A 19,877-nucleotide genomic window follows, 5' to 3' on the forward strand; every position below is an offset into this window, starting at 1 on the left:
ATATAGGGTTTATGGTAAATGGGCAGTGGCAGATTCGCGAGGTCTGTGCAGATACATGCTTCTCCACTTGTGGAATCCAATGCTAAGGCGATCCATGCCCGGACAGCGAGGCGCGAGTGGCTTGGGTCGTGCTTCTTTTAACCTTCGAGGGAGATGCCGCTTGTCCTCCCTTTCCACCTTGCGCTTTGCATTCTCGTTGGGGCTACTCAGGCCGTCGTCTCATTTATCTCTTCGAAGTCCACTATTAGGAATTCAGAAACGTTCACTAGTTTTCTCAAGATGTCTCCGTCTTACGGCTCATCAGGGGCGATCTAAGCATTCCACGTTGTGCAAATGAGCTAGTTTAGCGCGATACATTGTTAGTACCGAATGGTCACTCTTTCACTTGTGGCGGACCTGTTGCGAAGTGCGAGTCTTTTTAATTACTGCCGTAATGATAGCCGCCACCGCTGTTGTTAGCAGGATATATGCCTTCTTCTCCTCTTCTCGAAGCATCTTTGTCGAAGATATCGTATGGATTAGATTCCACTACTTGCCATTCTCAGGCCAGCCATCACACGGCGTTCGATTCACTTTCCTACTTCGCCACTATCAAATCCAAGAGCTTCGCTGACGCTGAGCTTCCATGTGCTCAAAATGCCGCGCATAATTTTCTTATCCTTCTCCATCCTCGTGCAGCTCTCAACCCTCTTCGCCTACGTATCATGTATGTGCTACATCTCCAACGGCTCCGCGGTCTTCAACTGGGACGCAAACTCTGTGTACCAGCCTTGTTCAAATGATTCCTCAAATGTACTCAGCACAATTTGTTGCGCAACGAACCGAAACAATCCTTCTGGAGGCAACATTGCGAATGGATTCACCGCCGATATTTGCCTGCCCAGTGGGCTTTGCCAGAACATCTTAACGGATTCGGGGGGGAATAAGATATACGCCTATTGGAGGGATTATTGCACGGAGAGTGATTATAAGAGCAGCAAGTGCTTGGACGCTTGTACTGGGGACGGAGTAAGCTAACCTTCGTGAACTCATCCCTCTATGCCTCGTTGGTGATTCGGTTTTTCGATGCCGGTGGCTTTGGTCCGCAATTCGACTTGGCCTTGCACCAGCCATCCCCAACGTAGATCATTTCATCATACGATTAGTACGCTAACAACGATGACAGCAGCATTCCGCCGATGGAACAGCACCTCTGACTCCCTGTGGGGACACTATCACGGCCACAAAATGGTGTTGCGGGGTCAACAACACCGCCTGCTGCTCGTCCAACAATCCTTCAGACTTTGAACAAGTCCCGATTTCCTTAGGGCAGCCAGCTAGCTCTTCAACCCCGACCACTGCTTCCAGTGCCTCTGTCACAGGCTCTCATACGTCAGACAACCCATCTTCGATTTCGCCAAGCGTAACTCAACCCGCCACAAGTACTCCTTCATCATCTTCCTCCACCTCTTCTTCGTCCGGGCTCTCCACCGGCGCAAAGGCAGGCGTAGGCGTCGGTGCCGCCATTGGAGGCCTCGTTCTCCTCGCCGTTGGTGTCTTCCTCGGATTATACGCGCGTCGACGAAAACGCTCCCATGCAGCAAAGGCGTACGAGTTGCCACAAACGGGGTATGCGGATGTCCCAGAAGGGCATCGCGGACTGCCGGCTCATGCGGCACATCATGCGGGTGGTTATTATGATCAGCCACCAGCGCCGAGTGAGGTTGGGGGAGGGGAGATTAATGAAATGGGAACTGAGGTGATAAAGAAGACAGTGTATAGACGAGGTGGGGTGGAGGAACCGGTGGAGATGCCGTGATTAGGGTTGAAGATATGGGGGAGGATGCGTTTTTGGGGGAGTTTGGGGCTGAGGGTTGGGATGAGGGTAAGGTGGCTTTTTGCTCTTGTGGTGTTCTAAGGGTGGAAAGGAATAAGTCGTTAATTACAATTCGCAAAAGGCACCTTTTCATGTGGATATCCGATGTACTTGGGCTTTCGGGTGATGAAAGCGGGGGAAGGAATAGTCACGACGGCTTACATTCTTTTGCTAGCACTCTTAAACCCAGTTCTATTCCTCGAACCCTTCGGTTTTATTCGAACAGAGGGTGCTAAACAAAGGTACCTCCAATTAGGCGAGGTTTAAGCACGGAATTTTGAGCTTCCCCGGACACCACCGGTATCCTCCGCTCTCTCAAGGCCTAATATGCGACTCAACGTCTCTTCAACATGCTACTTTAGAATCCAAGACAACCTCCTCTCTAATATAGTTCATTGACGAAAATGGTGGCGTTATTCTCAGACGATAGATCTCTACCTTCGAACTAACGCAACGCGGTGTAGAGGAGGCACTGATCCAGTTCCTTGTTTGCCCTGTGTATGTAATAATATGGCGGATATTCTGGTAAGATCAGAGGATGGACCAGAGAACGTTGAAAGACAGGGGTATATCGTGGCTACTAGAACGATTAGACATTCTCTGGCGATGAGGGATGATGGTGAGTCACCATATAGAGGGGAATCGAGGAAGTAGGCGCCTATCATATGAACTTGACATGCGTAAATTGCCTCAGTGCCTACTTAAGTAGGTACGAGGTGAATGGAGCTCTTGAATGCTAGCTCATCGACTGAGAATCATGCATCTAACTAATCTTAGGTTAATTCTCCAAAGAGATATAATCTCGATCTCGAAAACAGCTTCCTCGGAGCATGTACGCAAAGAAATTATGCACCATTATTTTCACCCGCGTTTCCTTATTAACCCGTCAAGGATTATTCAAGAGAGGTTCCCCATTCTGCTGCCTATTCTACGGCTAGTCCTTGAAATGAATGACACCTCAAACACCGGACAACCCCGATATCGGAATGTCAAAAGATGCACGCATCATGAGCCCATCAACTTTCCCCCGTTCCCGAACCATAACCCCTCCGATTCTCTCTTTGCTTCTTCTACTTCTTTTGACCTCCTCCTTGAGCACCGCCGCTGCTATTCGCGTTAGAATTCTTATCGCCCGCGGCCTGGGCCCGAGAAGCGAACGATCCAGAACCGGTGTTCTTTCCGCTAGTGGCCTGCACAATGTTAATATATCTCCTTCAAAAGGACATGTAAAGGATCAAAAATTTACCTGGGTGGATTGAATGCGAGATGCATCCTCCTTGGTCATCCAGTTCGATTTTCCACCACCCTGGTTTTGGTTGTTGCTAGGCATTGTTGGAAGTTTATTTAAGTTGGAAAATGTAATGCAGTGAAGTCGAGAAGGTTTTTGGAAGTTGGTTTGGGAAGCTGGTGGTAGTGAGGTGGGAGATTAGAACTGAAGTAGCGGCTTGACTTTATAGGATTTGGGGATGGGGAAGCAAACTGCTCACGTGACTGCTACTTACTGTTGACAGCGCTGTCAATTCACTATAAAACTAAATTTCACCGCGTGGTCTTCAATCGTACAGCAAACTAAACCCAGTTTTTGTTCTCCACACCCTCTATAGGGCTGTTGAAGTCGCTCTCGTCAATCTTCTCCGCATGCCGCCCTATCCCATGAGCTTATGCAATCATGAGCCTCAATATTGTCCTACTGGAGCTTGTTACGGCAATTGATGATAAGTACACTTTCTAGCGAGAAAATCCTCTCGGCTCAGAGCTCATCAGGGGTATGGATACTACGTCCATTGCCATCTGTGAGAGAGTTGACCACTCTGCGTTGATAAATTTAGCTAGGCCAATTAACGGCTGTGATAGATCAGCGTAAGGTTTACCTTAATAGCTCAGCAAGAAAAACAGAAAACCTGGCACAATATTCTTTTCAAAATTTACCTACAATATACCCATATTCTAGGGAGTTATGTCCCATCTTCAGGCGTCTGTCGGTATCATGGGAACCAGTAGTTCCCTAACAGTAGGGCCATCTTTCTTGGACGTGCAGAATCCCAGACTTTGATTTCGTCAGTGCTAGTTGCATCGAAACCTGCGCGGCTTAGAGAAGAAAGGCTTTAGTTAGTTTGATCGCTTACATGCATCAAGTACTACACACATGCCCCCCATTTCGTTAAAACCTGCGTGATTGCCTCAAAGACACCTTAGGGGGTTAGAACTAGGGCATATCCAGAATCTGCAGAGCTCTAATAAGATGCACTCAGGTGAATCTAAAAAGAATAAAGAGCTTCTTCTTTAGGCACTTAACTCTATGCAGCAACCATCTTCAGACCCCGGAACTTCCTAAGAGCTGCATGGTATTCTAAAAAAAATTAGCTGCTGTTGAGAAGGGCTAAGATAGAACTAAGGAGGTTGCGTTTTGATACTCTTAGGAATCACCAAAAGCGTCAAATGAGGTAAAGGCCCTCCATTGAAGAACCCAGAAGAACTTAAAGACACTGTTATAAAAATAGCGAGGCAAAAGGTTCCATTCCACCTTCCCATCGTTGAACTGGCGGAGAATCCCATAAGTCGAGGAGCAGAGCAGATCTAAAAATCTGAAAAGGCGGTATGACTGAGTAGGAATTTATTAGGGCGTACAAGGGGTTATGTGCTGCATCTCGTGACCCGGTTGGGGAGACTTTCAAGGAGAAGCTAGATGCACCGTACTTACTGAATCATGTGGCGTATTCGGACTAGTTTGAAGAAAGAAAGAAGATAAATAAAAGGGTGGCTGTGAAAGAGGTCGGGAAGGGTGGGCGGAAGAGGGCGGAAGAGGAATAAGAGTGTGAAGAAGGAGCGAGCAGTGGTAGGAAGGAAATTAAAGGGGTGTTGGAGAGATATGTAGATTGATAGTTCGGGCCGCATGATAGATGATTGTGGCTGTTCTGAATGGAAGATTGGCAAATGATTGCCTGGGTACCACAGACATCATCCTAAACTCCCTTAACAGCACACTATCTATCCTCTACTAATTAATCTCTAGAAGTGGCAGCTTATTCGACACGATTGTGAGAACGCGCTGATCTAGCGGCAACTCTTTTATCCTCCGCATATTTTCTTGCAAATTTGTGACTTGCGTGCGGATACTGGTACGCTCCCGATTCTCCGCAGGAGTGAGCTTCTTTTCCCTTGTTTTCTGCTATATGGTAGAGATCCTTTCTTTGTACATAATACTAACTTCGAGTAGCTTGATATCAATGGTGATTTGATGCACTAGGTTGTGGAGGCTGGAGGTGTCTTTGTAGCAACCTAGGATGGAAAATATCGTAGTGCTAGATCTTTAAAGAGAGGAGCAGGGAGGGCCGGTGTCATTGCTAAGGCGAATAACAACTGCGATTGCATGCCCAGATGTGATTCGCAGTAGACGTTAAAGCTCTATTAGAAGGGGATTTAAATCACCCAAGATCTAGGTGAAGGGCGGTCAGCAGTGGGAGTATATCAAGGCAATACCTGGAGTATGATCGGGAAAAGGATGTTCAAATGTTCATCTCTTGCTCGAAGTTTAGATCATACAGCCTCTGACTAATTTTAAAAACACATCCTGCGCCAGCCATATGTTTCTCCCACCAGAAAGTTGCGAATGCAATCGCGTCAGACCCTCCCGTGTCCATCTCAAAAATAGCCATGGACGCAAACACGGTCGACAAACTTCTGACTCCACCGGATTCAGAGGACAGGCTAGCGCCTCCAGACATTGTAGTATTTATGGCCTATGAGGATGCCGTTGCCACTGCATACACTAACGCACCCATTCTGCTAAACCCATAGATCTCTAAACCCACCGTGAATCCAGTGTCCTTGATGACGGAAATAAATTTCTCTACCGGTAGAAGAGTCGGCCTCTGGAATATATACCCTTTCAGCGAAGCCCGGAACCACGGATCCGACCACGCAACATGTTCCAGTAGAACATGCTTATCTGGAAATGTTTAGTGGATCATCTCTACGAAATCATCGTTTTCTACGCCGTTTTTGTCCACCTCTTCTCCATTTCTTTTGATTCTCTCGAATTTATCGATTAATTTCATGGGAGGAGCAAGTTGGGGTGCCAAGCGCCCAGAATGCCCGTCTTCAGAAACATAGCCCTTAGAAAAGATGGGATTAGAAAATATTCATGCTGTTGTTGTGCTCTAATGGTCGGAGGCTCGGAAGTGGTAAGAGTGTGAGAAACGAGAACCGTAGCGAAAGGAGAGAGATGATGAAAAAATCTGGAGAGTGAAGTTTTAAAGACGCTGAAGTGTCTAGGCTTGGTTGAGCAGATTCCAAAATTAGAGAGCAAACGCCTTCTATGGCTTGGGTCCATTCTTGACTCACAGTTCAGCCACCACTTCATCACCATGATGATGCTTTACTGCAAGCTCTAGATATGTTTTATTGAGGAGTGATGAGATCTTGGGAGGGGGTGATAGGTGGGCGTTAGCTAACAAAGAGGGAAATTTGATTCAAGAGAGATCCTGTACTATAATTATGGCACCCATTTCCCCTGAGAAGTGCACTAAGATATGACATGACGTTCTTTGTTGTGTTAAAGCGGACTTCTATGTCCGTGTACGGAGTTCTATTACTTGTCCTCGGACACGTTGGATGTGTGGTGGGGGAGGAATATTGCGGTATCACATTATTGATCAGTTCTATAGCGTTTGTTGATTACTCCTTAGACACCTGCAGGATGAGGGTAAGGTTGGCTTTGTCCGTTGTCATCGTGAGTTTGTAATCGTCGGTAAATCGGGGTCCGAGCACTCCTAAGCCACCAACAGCCACCGCTGACAAACATTGCGCTCACTGATTGGCTAATGCTTCGGCCCGAGAGCCAAGTCGGGGCTCGATGGCCTTACATGCCGCGAGCATATTCACCACAAGGTGTGTTCCAGCAGACAACTATGGTAGCGTTAGATATGCGACGAGTGAAGGCAAGGAATAGAAGGATATATAAAGTTCAGATTCATCCCGCTTTTGAGAGCATTTCACAGCACAATACTTACGACTCCATCCGTCTACGCCTATCTCCAGACTCCAACATACTTAGCAATCACCCTTTCATCAAACCTTAAATCTCATTTCTATCTAGTATATATTAATTTCACCTTGAAAGGAAAGGGATACATTTTCATCACGACACCTAGTCTTCAGCAATCAGCCATTCGTCCAACCTCACAATGGTCAAATACTCTGACATTCTCTCCTCCAATTCCTCCTTCTTCTCCACAGCCTCAAACTCCAATCTAACAGCAGTATTTGTTGGAGCTACAAATGGAATCGGCCTAGGCGCGCTTCAAGCATTCGTACATCACACCTCTGGCGCCTCCCCAACCATCTACATAGTGGGCCGCTCCCAGAAGAGTCTCGAATTCTTAATATCCTCCCTAGCCGCCACTAACTCCAGGGCCAAATACATCCCAATCCTAGCCAAAGACCTCACTCTCATCAGAGACGCGCAATCTGCAGCAAATGCAATCGCACAGTCTGCTGAGAAAATCGATATTCTTATCATGAGTCCTGGGTATATAAATATGTACTACGAACCCTCCCATGAAGGCCTCGATCGCGTGCAAGCAATTCGGTATTATTCGCGGATGCAGATTCTCCTTACCGTGGCGCCTCTACTGCAAAAGTCCTCCTCGCCACGCGTCGTCACCGTTCTTGGTGCGGGGAAAGAAGGACAGCTCTGGGCGGATGATTTGTACTTAAAGGACCATTATAGTCTACCTAATGCGGCGGGTGCAAGCGCGAGTATGATGACTCTGTTCCTAGAAGAATTCCAGAAGCAGCCTGGAAATGCGAAAATCAGCTTCGTCCACCTCTACCCTGGTCTCGTAGGTGGCACGGGACTAACGATCAAGGGATTGCCGGGTTGGGCGCAGGTACTGGTAGACTGGATTGCGACCCCACTAATGAGATGGTTTGGATATTCTGTAGAGGAGGCGGGAGAAAGAGTGCTATATGCTGCAACCAGTCCGATGTTTCCAGCGAAGGACAGGCAGGGTAGGGAAGAAGCTGAAAGAGGAAGCGACGGCGGGAAGGGAAGTGGAGTTTACTTGGCACAGGGGGATTCCACTGTAGTGCCGGGTAACAAAGTGTTGAGTGGTTTGAGGGAAGATGAAATGGGTACGAAAGTGTGGGATCATACGAATAAGATATTCAGTAGTGTACAAAGGTCATAACTTAGTTGGTTTGAATATCTAAAACGGCGCAAGTCAACTCACTAGATCGATATCATTAGTAATTATTTTCCTCTTCTTTCAAGTGAATTTGAACGTTTCTGTAAACGCACGATCGTGTAGAAAGCTGCATAGATGTTCCAGCCTCGTCTCGAAAAAAAAGACACAAATTCCTGCGCCACATTGAAGGACCTCGTATTCAGCCTCACCACGAACCTTAAATTGGGTTCGCTAGTCTAATGCCCTATTTACCTGACCATCTTCAACCTACGTGAAGTGTAAGAGGAACTGGAGAGGACCACGAGATGTCTTCTCAGGAGGAGACACCACAAACGCTTCCTGGGTCAGATGATTCACCTCCACTATGTGAGGAGGGGGCCTGGTCAACGCCGCAAGGTTCCAGCCTGGAAAAGCAGAGCCACTTCCTTCAAATTCGGAAAGTTGGGGTGAGGCTTTGTAATTTCTTATCATCGCTATGTACCACATCAATTGATGATGATTTCAGTCTGCCATACAAACCCACATGACACTAGTCTCCGACGAAGAAATACAAGCCATAGGTACCCGGGAAGCAGGAAGAGAGATCTCAGGGCAATCCACTTGGGAGTTTAATTTGTAGGTGGCACCTGGGGCCTCATTCATAGTCACACAACGGTTCTAAAATTGCAGACTCTTGTCTCCAAGAGCCAACCCAGAAAAAAGGATTTTGCCAGTGTCATATAAAACTACCGAGGCACTCCGTGAACACTGGCACATCCCCTTAACCTGCTATCGGGCATTTTTCCACCTTTGGTCATGTGTAATGAGCTATGCGCCCCTGCATGGGGACCCTTCTTGGAGAGGTGAGCGAGTCCGATCAGTGACTTCATACTGCTTCTAAATCGGATACTACAGGATATTTGATCTCGAATGAGAAAACATGGCCCTGGGAATGCACTTTAGCAATATCCTACAATGTGGAGACCAAAACAACTTATGGGATCTGCTTAGGGCTCCATGAGGAGGAGATCGACGCCCTCCTCGCGACTATGGATGAGACAAACCGATCCGGCGAGCTCCCGCAAAATCCTCTCTTCGTCCCAATCGTCCTCGCGGATCTCGCCACAACTTCAATAAACGAAATGGATCGAAGCCACGACCAGGTATCTTTTAACATCTATAGATCAATGAAGTGCGCCGAGTACACGCACATCCCGTTAGACGATATAGAGCCAGACCTTATCGAATTTCCGAGGAAGATAACAGCGCTTTCCGTCTCGAGCTCCGGCATAACACAGGTCTGTAAGACTCTAGGGCGAACCATTGACTTTCTAGAAGACCACCTCCAGTTACAATTGGGGAACGCCCCAAAGTACGACACACTAGTGTTAGAGTCCCTCATGGAGCTCGTCGTTTTTCTTCAACAGCTAGTGCAGTCGATCAAGCAAAATAATAGCTATCTGAAAGAGGCTCTGCAGGCTCAAGCTCAAATGGTGCGGATATTGGCCGTACGGCCAATGAGTGTCTCACAAACCATAGGTTAATACATTTGACAGGTTTATGCATGCACGGCACAACGAGACAATGACCTCAATCTCCGCCTAGCCAAGCTCTCGCAGCGACGCAACGAGCTTAGTCTCAAAATCTCCAAGATCGCTGCCCACGAAAGCCACATGAACACCATCATCGCAAAATCCTCCGTCGAATACAGCAGCGACATGCAGCTTATCTCGGTAGTGACATTGCTCTTTCTACCTGGCACATTCATGGCCACTCTTTTCAGTGCCAGCTTTTGGAACTTCCAGCCCGGACACCAAGGTCCGGTGGTCTCGAGATGGGGTTGGGTGTACTTTGTTATCACGATTACACTTACGCTGACAGTTTTTGCGGTTTGGAGGTTCTTTTCTAGGTGGGAGAGGATGAAAGAGGTACCTTTCAAGTTGGAGACTGATATAAGCGTGCTGGATGCGATTGATGAGATCAATGAGGACTAATTGTGATGAGATTTCTAGTAGCGTTACATCTGGGAAGGGCCCTTGTGGAAGACATTTTTCATCTCTTACTTGTTAGTAGGATGCGATGAAGAGGATAGTACATAGATACTGCGAGTAATAATATGTTATGATTCCTTTCATAGTCATTAATATTTCGTAGATGTCATGCTCATGTTTGACTAATTCGCACGCGACTGGGTAACAAGATCGCAACCGCAGGTCCGGGTAAACAAAGGATTGCATTGCATATTCCAGAAAACCCAAGAAGCGAAGAGAATGGCGCAAAGCCGATATTAGACATGCATGCATCGTTATTGATATTTAACAGGGGTGGATGCGGCTTCGCAGATCAATCCTTCTGCTTCCCCGGTCCCGATTTGGGATACCCACGACCGCCACTCAGGCTCCCTACTTTAGTTGGTGGGCATTCTCTATGTATTCTGCCACACGCAACCCCTGTATTACGAACTAACTTGCTGTCCCTGCAGCAGCACAGCCTGACTTTCTCCTTTCAATTCCATTCTTGGTCCTGGCGCAACATCAACGTCTTCTCTCTTCGGCAGGTCGCCCGTCTTATTCCACATCAACTGCAACATGACATGACCGGGTGTAATATCCATTTGCATGGAACCCCAGCGGTATTGCCAAAGAGCGATTTTGTCGTCGCTGTGGGAAGGGATGGTTTTTGCATCGTAGTAGCAGGCGATGTCTCCCCAGCAGAGGAAGGGGTAGTTGAATCCCGTCTTTCCAAACGTCAGTACTCCTTACTCCAACTCCTTCCTGCTGGGAGATATGTGGAAAACTCACAATGGTATAGAGCTCATCGTAGATATTGGCTATATACGTAGCATTACAACTCCAAGCATGATCATTCTTCCCATAATAACTATCCGTATTCGCCGCCGTATTTTTATCGTTGAAAGAGCAGTTCCCCGCTTTGCTAGAAAGGGTGTACGGATATTCATTTAGTCTGGCAAACGTACCGCAATCGTCTAAGCTTTTTTCCTGCATAATTTGTCCACTGTCGTCGAGACAGCCGACAATTTGCTTCGGACTCGCAGTTCGATAGTCGCTGGAATTGAGGACGAGGATGTGGCCAATGCCAGTAAAGTCATCTTGCGTGACTTTTGCTTGCGCAAGGATCGCTCTAGAAGATATTGCGATACTAGATATGAGGAATTTGAAGAGCGTCATGATGGTAGAAAGAGATATGACGAGTAGAATATAGCTGGCAGAGGGGGTGGGGCGGGAAATCTCTCGAGGCCCGAGGCCAACCTATTTGTATATCGAAATCCCAGGACCCACAGAGCACGAACCCTTCTTTCGCGTGTTCTATCCGTCGACCAGGCTCTAATCCAGGATGATTTGCGCAACAGTCTACGCGGAGGTGGCCATATTGTACGATAAATAATGTTTATCCTCAAGAAGGCTAATCAGATAACTGGGGTGTTTGCAATTCTTCCTGGTCAACGGGCAATTCACATGCTCGGCTTCCGCCTCTTCAACCCCAGATATTCCGGAAGTGGAGAAACAACAATCTCGCCGCAATTTACTAGCTGCAGAAAAGCGAGGGGGTGAATTCAAATAACGTCGTACGCTCAGCAAAGGAGCAGGCTGTATGGTGGTACAGTGTGAGCCACGACAAGCCACCCGGAGAAACAAGACAAATCACGCACCGCAAAAGGGGGTGTTGAGCGATGAAAGGTCAAGGGAGGTGATATGAAGGGCCGGCAATGCAGAAATGTGGAAGGTCAGCGGTGTGTTTATCCAGTTTTGCCTGCTGGCTGATGACAGCTGTCCGCGACTCAACCAAGGACAAGCTGGTGGAAATCCCCGCCTTCCGAGAGCAACCTAGCAAACACGCGTTACCTAATATGAACTAGCGCACATTGGGGCCAGTGTAGCACGCGCCACAGCACCGCCCCAGCCACAGGCAAAATTACACTTTTGGCGAGCGTCTGCCTGCAAACCTCCCCCTGCATATAAACAACGATACTCTTCTCACTTTTAAATATACTTCTTCAATCTATTCAATTCTTCTTGCATCTTGTCAGCAATGTCGTCGCGATTATCAATCTCCCGTCGCAGCTTATCCTCTCTTCCGCTCTCAGTCCAATTCATGCTCAAAGCCCTCACCCAACCATTCAAGCGAACTCAACAATACCCATCATGCTCGCTTCTCAGTCTCCCACGAGAGCTTCGAGATCAAATATTCAAATATCTTCTTCCCGTACATACCTACGCCTCCACAGCGGTTCCCTTCCAACCCCCAGGCAATTCTGGATTCCTCTTCTTCTACGGCACCCCTCCGCCAACCGAACTTCTCCTCATCAATCATCAAATCGGCAATGAAATAAGGGACCATTTCTTCCGCACCACAACCTTCCAGATCGGAGATTTGACCCCGTATCATGAGTCTTTCCACTTCGACCCTGTATACAAGAAACTGCGAGCCTCAGAAAGACTATCTCAAGTCCGGTCTCTTCAAGTTCGGTTTCATCTTGCTCAAATGGTATTGATGGATCCGGCGAATCCAACCACGGCTACTGATCTTGGAGCCGACGGACTTGGTATCTGTATTCGTTCTGTCGAGGGCCGCGCTTGGCATCTGGCGAGAACGTTAAGCAATAGAGCCAGGGCGCTGAGAACGTTGACGATCGTCTGGGAAGACGACTTTGGAGAGGATGATGAGGATTGGAAATTGAAGATGAGGGTGCTGGTTCCGATTGCCAAGTTGGTCAAAGCAGATGTGAGATTCCACTGCTTCAAGGATCAATATAATCGGAGACAGACTGAGCTAGAAAGAGGTTGGAAAAGAGTATCAAGAACTTGAGTTAGACTGGACGTAGGGGAAGAAGCAGGGGATAGTGCGAATGAGAGCCGGTTCATGCGGGAGCTAGGCGAATGAGGAAGAGTAAAGAACGATACGGGCTACTAGTATATTTAATATGGAGGAAAGGATGGTGGGGAGCCCCACTCATATGAGACAATGGGAAATGAAGAGGGAATAATCGATCATGTGGGATACTAACGCACTGAATAGCCCCAACTTTTTTTTTGGCCCAGTGGAGCAGAAAACAGAACACCGGGTCGAGGACGGCAAGGATGGGCCGACTATTTCGGCTGTTCGGAGGAGACACTAGAAATAATACTGCTTTTTTGGCCATAACTTGTCTACTAAAGCATGTTGCAACATGCCATAGCGTGCGGCGAGCATTATAATTCCCAGATACCCTCCAATCCGAACCTCTTTTAGAAACTCCAGAGACTTGAAAGGGTATAGGCGTTTGATACCTCCATATACCTCCTGATTACTTTTATGTAAGCCCCAGAAATCCGCGTTGTCAGCTTCTGGTCCTCTGATGAGTGTTACGCCCAATGTCCAAGTTAGGATATATTCCGTCCGCTATCCATTCATCGTGCTCGTAAAACTTCCCGAGCAGGTGGCTCCCTTTCAATCTCGTACTCAATCTCGCGTCGCGGACCCTTTGAATCTTTTGAAGGTTTCTTCTTCGGCTTCGGCGGCGGTCCAGCTGGGCGTTTCCGTTTGAGGCTAGCGAGCCTCTTCTTGAGTGCCTCGACATCATCATCACCATCTTCTTCTTCTTCTTCCTCGCTACTACTCTCACCCTCACTTTCTTCATCCTTGTCGTCTTCACCTTCCTCCTCTTCTGGACTCTCACCCCCAACCCAGTCTTCAAAGTCCTCCAACTCGTCATCCGACTCGCCATCCGACTCGCCATCAATATCGCTCACGTACTCCACATCCGCGGTCTCATTCTCCATCTCCCGCTCATACTCAACTTCTTCATCCTCTTCCTCTATGCCTTCATCTAGATCCTTGTCCCTAGTAGCCTGTCCTTCCTTCTCCAAGCCCTTCATGACGCGCTTCCACACGTTTGCCTCCACATTCAATGGCCGGTCTCCATATGCGCCACTCCTGAGGCGGTCGACCAAGACTCTCTCAATAGCTCGCTCAACCTTGGCCGCAGCTAGCGCCTTCCGCTCTCTGCCATCCTCCCTTCTCCGAACTTTCGGCGCGAGCCTCGGTACAAGGCGCTCGCCGAGCCTCTCCTCTTCCTTCGCCAACCTCCGTATCCGAATATTCACTTGCGTCAAGCGCGTCAAGCGCTGCTTATTTTTATGCACCAGGAATTTTGGATAGTACATCAGATGGCCGTCAACCTGCTCGAGGGCTTTCGTGTAGTTGCTGGACAGCTTGATCTTCTCCCACCATTTTGAGGGCAGGTGCGATCGCTCAATGGCTTTGATATAGAGGTAGAGGGCGCCGGTGGCAGGGTCGGAGCGGATCGTGGCATAACGGCTGTTGGCGAGAGGACAGGCTTGTCGCGAACAAAAGCCCGTGACGTTGTTTTCATTTCTGCAGAAGGTCTGGTCTTTTGTCGTCTTTAGTTTGAATGAGCAGAAGTCTGTGCCGATGATATTCCACACGAGGTCGTCCATAAAATTCGTTAGCTTCTAGATTGTTAAAACCAGTTAATGGAGATAGCATACCTGAAGCCATTGTCGTGCTACTGCAAAATTTACGATTGATGATTGTGGAGGAAACTTTGGACTGGCCGTCTGCAGTCCGGAGGTTTGGAATTTTTGCTGCAAATCTTGGCATCCGCTCCGACTTTCTTCCGCCGCTAGCCAGCGCCCCGTGCGCGAAATGCGGAGACGAGTGCACCACCCACTATCACCTTCACCATCATGTGATACCACAATTGCGCTCGGGATGAGACCATTCATCCCATCTTTTCAAAGATATTGCCCCACGTCCATTAGATGGCCGTTTTCTTGGCGCGAAAAGCCTGTTCAATTGCCAATTGAGCAGGTCTATTCGACTTACCGCCATGGCGTCTCATACCTCAACCAGTGGCCCTTGACGCTGCCCAAGGCTCGATTTTATCATTCCGGTGCTTTTGGTCAAGAAGATCCGACTATATACGCTCTCTCAACTGCCTCCGGAAAGGCGGCCATAGCAGTTATCCGTATCTCTGGTCCAGCATGTAGACAGGTACCCCCTCTATCTATCATCTCCTACTTAAGCACAACCTAACATGCGCATCAGATACACCAAGAGCTTTGCCCCTCCAAGCCAATCCCCAGGCCTCGGCAAGCAACGCTCCGAAAGCTGTATTCTCCTCATCTACCCCCTTCACCGTCCACCCTGCTTGATTCGGGGTCATTAGTTTTATACTTCCCGGCTCCCAACACGGTCACTGGTGAAGATGTCCTCGAATTCCACGTCCATGGTGGCCCGGCAATTGTGCGGGCAGTCCTTTCTGCCATACCGCAATGCGCTGATACCCCTAGCTCAAGACTGGCCTCTACTACGCATCTGATAAGATACGCCGAACCCGGAGAGTTCACCCGCCGCGCCTTCGCTAACAATCGCATGGACCTCCCCCAGATTGAGTCCCTTGGAGACACATTGTCTGCCTCCACGGAACAGCAGCGCAAACTCTCAGTGCGTGGCACAACGTCTTCGCTGGCGGCGCGCTACGAACAATGGCGCATGCTGTTACTTCAAGCGCGCGCTGAGCTGGAGGCGTTGATCGACTTCTCCGAAGACCAGCACTTTGACGAATCGCCTGCCGTGCTATGCGCATCCATCGCGCAGCATGTGCAGATGTTGAATGTCCAAATCGAAGCGCATGTCGCCAACGCCGTCCGAGGAGAACTTTTGAGAAGTGGCATTAGCATTGCCCTTCTTGGCGCACCCAATGCAGGGAAGAGCAGCCTTCTCAACCGCATTGTTGGTCGCGAAGCAGCGATCGTATCACAGGAAGCCGGCACGACTCGAGATGTTGTCGAGGTCGGCGTTGACCTAGGAGGCTGGCTAGTCAAGATTGGAGACATGGCTGGATTGCGTCGAGCAGGTCTTGTAGGGCCTGGTGTTATTGGGGCTGTCGAACAAGAAGGCATCAAGCGAGCCAAAAAACGAGCGCTCGACTCCGACGTCTTGATCGTCGTCCAAGACGCCAGTGCCGAGATAGATCCAGAAGTCACGGAAACGGCAAAACAATGTGTAGATCTGGGCATTAACGTCGTTGTTGCTATTAACAAGATCGATCAAGTCCAACCCTCCACCCCAGTACAAAACTGGAAAGCAAAGCTTCAATCTATCCTCAGCGTCCCAGACGAGCGCATCTTCTTCATTTCTTGTAAGGAAGCCTCAACATCTAGCGCCGAATTAAACAAAGACCCAGGAAACATACAATTTTTCCTCCGCGGCCTCCTCCAGACTTTCAATGACATGACATCCGCACTCGTCCCAGACTCGGGACCCGATCCGTCCATCTGGCAAGAATCCCTCGGCGCAACGGAGCGCCAGCGAATTCTCCTTTCCGAATGCCTCTCCCACCTCAGATCATTCTTGACAGCTGTCCATGGTTACGCTAACGACGCAGCAGCACCGCAAAACCAATTTACCCAGGCGCTTGAATCTCCCGATCCCTCGGGCGACGTTGACGTCGACATCGTCGTAGCCGCCGAATCCCTCCGCCTAGCCGCAGAAACACTCTCGCGGATAACAGGCCGAGGTGAATGCGGCGATGTCGAAGAAGTGTTGGGGGTTGTATTTGAGAAGTCAGTCCTCATCCTTCCATTCCCAGTCCTCCGTTCCGCCCCGCCCCACACCGCACCGCACAATTTCGGTCTCCGTTGCGATACGTGTCTCACCTGCGTGAGTAATATCAGTGGTATCGATACCGCGGCTACGCCTTTCCGAAAGCGCCCGGTAGGAGAATCACCCTAACTGTGCCATGCTTCGCCCCGCACACAAGCCACACCCCTTATGACGTTGCGAAAGGGTTGTGGAGTGAGGTATGTGGCACGGTTAGTTGGTGAAAGTGGAGTCCATTCAACCGGCCGTTTTCAACGCGTTGTTTCGAAATATCGGGCGGCTCCACTTCCCGCATCACCAGATCTGAGTTTCAGAGTTGGGGAGCCTACCGTCTCACGTGCTTGTTTCTCGTCCCGCACGCCCTTTTTTCAATTTCTTGATTTTGTAGTGCTAATGATTTTCCACAATTTAGATTCTGCGTCGGCAAGTAGAATACGTTCGCACAAGCCACGATTCGATCGATCGACCACGAAACGAAACATAATTCAGGGAAGATGAAGTTGGATTGAGTTTGGAAGATGCGAGTAGCGTTCAAGACGAACAAAAGCTAATCGGGAGTCCAGCCCAAGCGGGCGACCGCGATCGAGAGACGGAAGAGAGGAATAGGCAATTGGAATGAGAAGAAGATAACAAATTGCTTGTGAGGGGAAATACAACGCCTGTGTCCAATGCCGCTGCTCAGTGAAGAGCTACCCAACTGTCTAGAGAGAAAAAGGGGGGAAACAAGGAACGCCGAAACCTGGAGGCCGAAGCCAGCCAGCCATATCCTGATATCATATGATGTCCATCGTGCCCCGTAATCATGTGCCCGTAATTATGCCCAGGTCCGAACCCACCCAAGCCGTAAAGACCTCGCTTGCTGAAATGCTGGAGAGGAAACAATAACGAAGGAAGAAAGGAAAAGGAGGAAAGACAAACGCTATGCTAGGCTACTCGCTATGATGGAAGGCAGAGAGAAGTACAAGGAAATACAAAGGGTTGGCGGTAATACAAAGCTGAAGCTGGAAGGAAATGAAGGAAATTCGTGGTTTGGGTTCAGGATCGCCATCGTTCCACGCGCTTCTTTCGAAGCGTTTTTGTGCCGATGGTTTGGTTGGAGTGATGTGAGCGGTGGAAAGTCATTGTGCCAGTGTGGTTTGAAGGATTTGGTTTCTGGTTGATTGCGGGATGCGGGAGTCCCCGCAGACGTTTAGTTGTAACCGCCGCGACCCATGATGACGGCGTGTTCAATATTTAGATGGATAGTTCGGGCGCCTCTTGGCTTGGTGCGTTTGCGCGGATGTGGTGGTCGCTCAGTTGTATCCTCCGCGTCCCATTTGGAAGGTTGAGAAGAGGCTGAGGTGCTTGGCTATTGCCTCCGTGATTGAGAGTCGAATACGAGCAGCTTAGTTGTAGCCTCCACGTCCCATTTGAGCAAGTGTTGCTGAGAAGAAGCTTGCGACTGCTGAGGTAGCCACGATTTGATTGATGCTACTCGACGGGTATGAAACCGTAGTGCTGATGCTGATGCTGATGACGACGACGAAGACGATGTTGTTGTTGTGGAGGAGATGTTTCAGAATAGAAGAAGTGTGAGGTGTGAAGTGTAGAAGACTAGAATCAGGCGCCGAAAGTAGACGAGTGTTGACTGAAGTAGAGTAGACTGGGATGGAAGAAAGTCGAAGGTGTGGTGGATGACTGGATTGAACGACTGACTCAAAGGAAATATATAATCTCGAACGAAGCAGACGCGTAGGACAAGGGATACCAAAACGTAGAAGGAAGTGCCGAGGGACTGTGTGACTGATTGATGAGCCCCGTTGCAGGCACTCCAGGCATCTTTATAACGAAGCTTTGCACGAACGCAGCAAAGGCGTAGGCCACACCCAGTCCACCGGAGTCCCGCCCTACGGCTCCTGGGCCCCCTTGCAAGCCACCGTAAGGCATCTAGTCATCGCGACTTGGTGCTCTCCGGGGAGTGGAAAGAGAGGCTTGGCCCAAATACCGTTGCAGTGAGCATCTGAGCATGCTGGACAGGAATAGAGGATTGGTGTGTAGCGCTGGAACTGGGGTGTGGCAGTGACTGCATGTGCATGGGCCGACCAGTCCGACAGGGGTTAGGAGCCGCAATGCGCATGGGCTTCGGGCAATGGCTCGACGCCGTGGCTGTCGGCGGCTGATAGTGGTGGGACAGGGGTGCTGGACCCCGGCTGCGGCAACGCTGGAGGATTCAGGCCGGTCCGTGGCAGCTAGCAGTGAGCGGCAAAAGTGGGGTGAATGCCCAGGTGAATTCAATGGTTGTGAAGAAACGGGAGCGGTGCGGCGTTGAGAACATCCCCAGAGTCACAGTTGCTGTGCGGGAGTTGAGAAAGAAGGTGCCAGTCTGCCTCTGAGGTGCTGCCTGCCTCCTCTTCGAAAATACGCTCCACCATATTGCCCTCCAGGACTCTCCCCTCCTCCTGATTTAAAAGTCTCGGTCCAAAGTGTGGGATGTTTTCTTGCAAAGGACCAACAAGGATGTTTCCCCAGTAGTCCTGACAAGCGCTGCGATCCTTGTGATTGGACGACTTGACCAATGCGCAATACAGTCATGCAACATCATCCGGCCACACCACCTGGGGCCCGCGAATAGGGAACTTAAGATCGCGGCGTCGACTCCCTGCTTGCCGTTACACCTATTTCGCGCGATTCTGTTTTATATTGCAGTCCAGCGTCCGAGGACATTAACGGGCGCGCCGTTGATCGTCTTCTACCCACTAGCGCCAAGGGACATGACGGGGCTGTTGCGAGGCAATTATCGTAGGGTAACACGCTTAAAGGAGAGATCGCGATGGCTGCAAGCTTCGCCCGTAGCTGTTATTCCTGATCTGGGATAAGACGTGGATTACGGACGAGGTGCCTTGAGCATCGTTGCTCAAAAAGAAGGCCAATTCTGCGTTCCTGTGCTCAAAGGCCATGTGCGGAACATTGTTCGAAACAACGTTACAGCACCGGGTACCAGTTTCGGGGGCTTGCCTAGGATCCTGACCGGCCAATAGTGGGGATGGAGTGGCTTGGGAGGGGGGTGCACAGAGCATGGCACTGCTAGGCCTGCGTTTCCCCAGCTGTGTCATCTCGACTCATTTTCAGAAGCGGTGATTATCAGAAGACAAGAGCGTCGTGCGCTCGTTCGCTGTTCTGTGATGGACCAGTAGCATTGTGTATACGACCTCTCCTTCACGGAACTTCCACTAGCCTCACAACTGCTCCAC

At 49.4% G+C, this 19,877-nt stretch overlaps 9 protein-coding genes across 9 annotated transcripts; 5 read left to right on the forward strand and 4 right to left on the reverse strand.

Moving 5' to 3' along the window:
- Window positions 1–447: 447 nt before the first annotated feature.
- On the forward strand, window positions 448–1,798 carry BDR25DRAFT_367896 (uncharacterized protein; the record flags this gene model as incomplete). The annotated part of the gene is made up of 2 exons (XM_033697025.1): window positions 448–1,008; window positions 1,166–1,798. The coding sequence occupies exons 1-2, from the start codon at window positions 637–639 to the stop codon at window positions 1,796–1,798; spliced, it is 1,005 nt and encodes a 334-aa protein (XP_033548007.1). The 5' UTR covers window positions 448–636.
- A 1,084-nt stretch (window positions 1,799–2,882) lies between these two features.
- Window positions 2,883–3,256, reverse strand: BDR25DRAFT_303288 (uncharacterized protein). The gene is made up of 2 exons (XM_033689977.1): window positions 3,102–3,256; window positions 2,883–3,045 (listed from the first exon to the last, which is right to left on the reverse strand). The coding sequence occupies exons 1-2, from the start codon at window positions 3,183–3,185 to the stop codon at window positions 2,926–2,928; spliced, it is 204 nt and encodes a 67-aa protein (XP_033548008.1). The 5' UTR covers window positions 3,186–3,256; the 3' UTR covers window positions 2,883–2,925.
- A 913-nt stretch (window positions 3,257–4,169) lies between these two features.
- BDR25DRAFT_354427 (uncharacterized protein) lies at window positions 4,170–5,913 on the reverse strand (the record flags this gene model as incomplete). Its single annotated transcript, XM_033695309.1, has 10 exons — window positions 4,170–4,186; window positions 4,283–4,440; window positions 4,484–4,555; window positions 4,580–4,797; window positions 4,890–5,021; window positions 5,064–5,163; window positions 5,285–5,335; window positions 5,399–5,595; window positions 5,668–5,799; window positions 5,833–5,913. The coding sequence occupies 10 exons, from the start codon at window positions 5,911–5,913 to the stop codon at window positions 4,170–4,172; spliced, it is 1,158 nt and encodes a 385-aa protein (XP_033548009.1).
- A 1,455-nt stretch (window positions 5,914–7,368) lies between these two features.
- Window positions 7,369–8,069, forward strand: BDR25DRAFT_303289 (uncharacterized protein). Its single transcript, XM_033689978.1, has one exon. The coding sequence runs from the start codon at window positions 7,396–7,398 to the stop codon at window positions 8,044–8,046; it is 651 nt and encodes a 216-aa protein (XP_033548010.1). The 5' UTR covers window positions 7,369–7,395; the 3' UTR covers window positions 8,047–8,069.
- Window positions 8,070–9,209: 1,140 nt separating this feature from the next.
- BDR25DRAFT_285625 (uncharacterized protein) lies at window positions 9,210–10,016 on the forward strand (the record flags this gene model as incomplete). The annotated part of the gene is made up of 3 exons (XM_033688195.1): window positions 9,210–9,320; window positions 9,492–9,515; window positions 9,579–10,016. The coding sequence occupies 3 exons, from the start codon at window positions 9,210–9,212 to the stop codon at window positions 10,014–10,016; spliced, it is 573 nt and encodes a 190-aa protein (XP_033548011.1).
- A 461-nt stretch (window positions 10,017–10,477) lies between these two features.
- On the reverse strand, window positions 10,478–11,210 carry BDR25DRAFT_223245 (uncharacterized protein; the record flags this gene model as incomplete). Its single annotated transcript, XM_033685092.1, has 2 exons — window positions 10,478–10,759; window positions 10,824–11,210. 2 exons carry the CDS (start codon window positions 11,208–11,210, stop codon window positions 10,478–10,480), a joined length of 669 nt encoding a protein of 222 aa, XP_033548012.1.
- Window positions 11,211–12,011: 801 nt separating this feature from the next.
- BDR25DRAFT_24569 (uncharacterized protein) lies at window positions 12,012–12,875 on the forward strand. The gene has a single exon (XM_033685896.1). The coding sequence runs from the start codon at window positions 12,073–12,075 to the stop codon at window positions 12,847–12,849; it is 777 nt and encodes a 258-aa protein (XP_033548013.1). The 5' UTR covers window positions 12,012–12,072; the 3' UTR covers window positions 12,850–12,875.
- A 455-nt stretch (window positions 12,876–13,330) lies between these two features.
- BDR25DRAFT_285630 (Mak16 protein) lies at window positions 13,331–14,572 on the reverse strand. Its single transcript, XM_033688196.1, has 2 exons — window positions 14,532–14,572; window positions 13,331–14,476 (listed from the first exon to the last, which is right to left on the reverse strand). The coding sequence occupies exons 1-2, from the start codon at window positions 14,539–14,541 to the stop codon at window positions 13,431–13,433; spliced, it is 1,056 nt and encodes a 351-aa protein (XP_033548014.1). The 5' UTR covers window positions 14,542–14,572; the 3' UTR covers window positions 13,331–13,430.
- A 163-nt stretch (window positions 14,573–14,735) lies between these two features.
- BDR25DRAFT_285633 (P-loop containing nucleoside triphosphate hydrolase protein) lies at window positions 14,736–17,013 on the forward strand. Its single transcript, XM_033688197.1, has 2 exons — window positions 14,736–15,036; window positions 15,091–17,013. Exons 1-2 carry the CDS (start codon window positions 14,755–14,757, stop codon window positions 16,777–16,779), a joined length of 1,971 nt encoding a protein of 656 aa, XP_033548015.1. The 5' UTR covers window positions 14,736–14,754; the 3' UTR covers window positions 16,780–17,013.
- Window positions 17,014–19,877: the final 2,864 nt, after the last annotated feature.

This window comes from Lindgomyces ingoldianus (genome assembly GCF_010093535.1).
Source record: "Lindgomyces ingoldianus strain ATCC 200398 unplaced genomic scaffold BDR25scaffold_14, whole genome shotgun sequence".
NCBI lineage: Eukaryota > Fungi > Ascomycota > Dothideomycetes > Pleosporales > Lindgomycetaceae > Lindgomyces > Lindgomyces ingoldianus.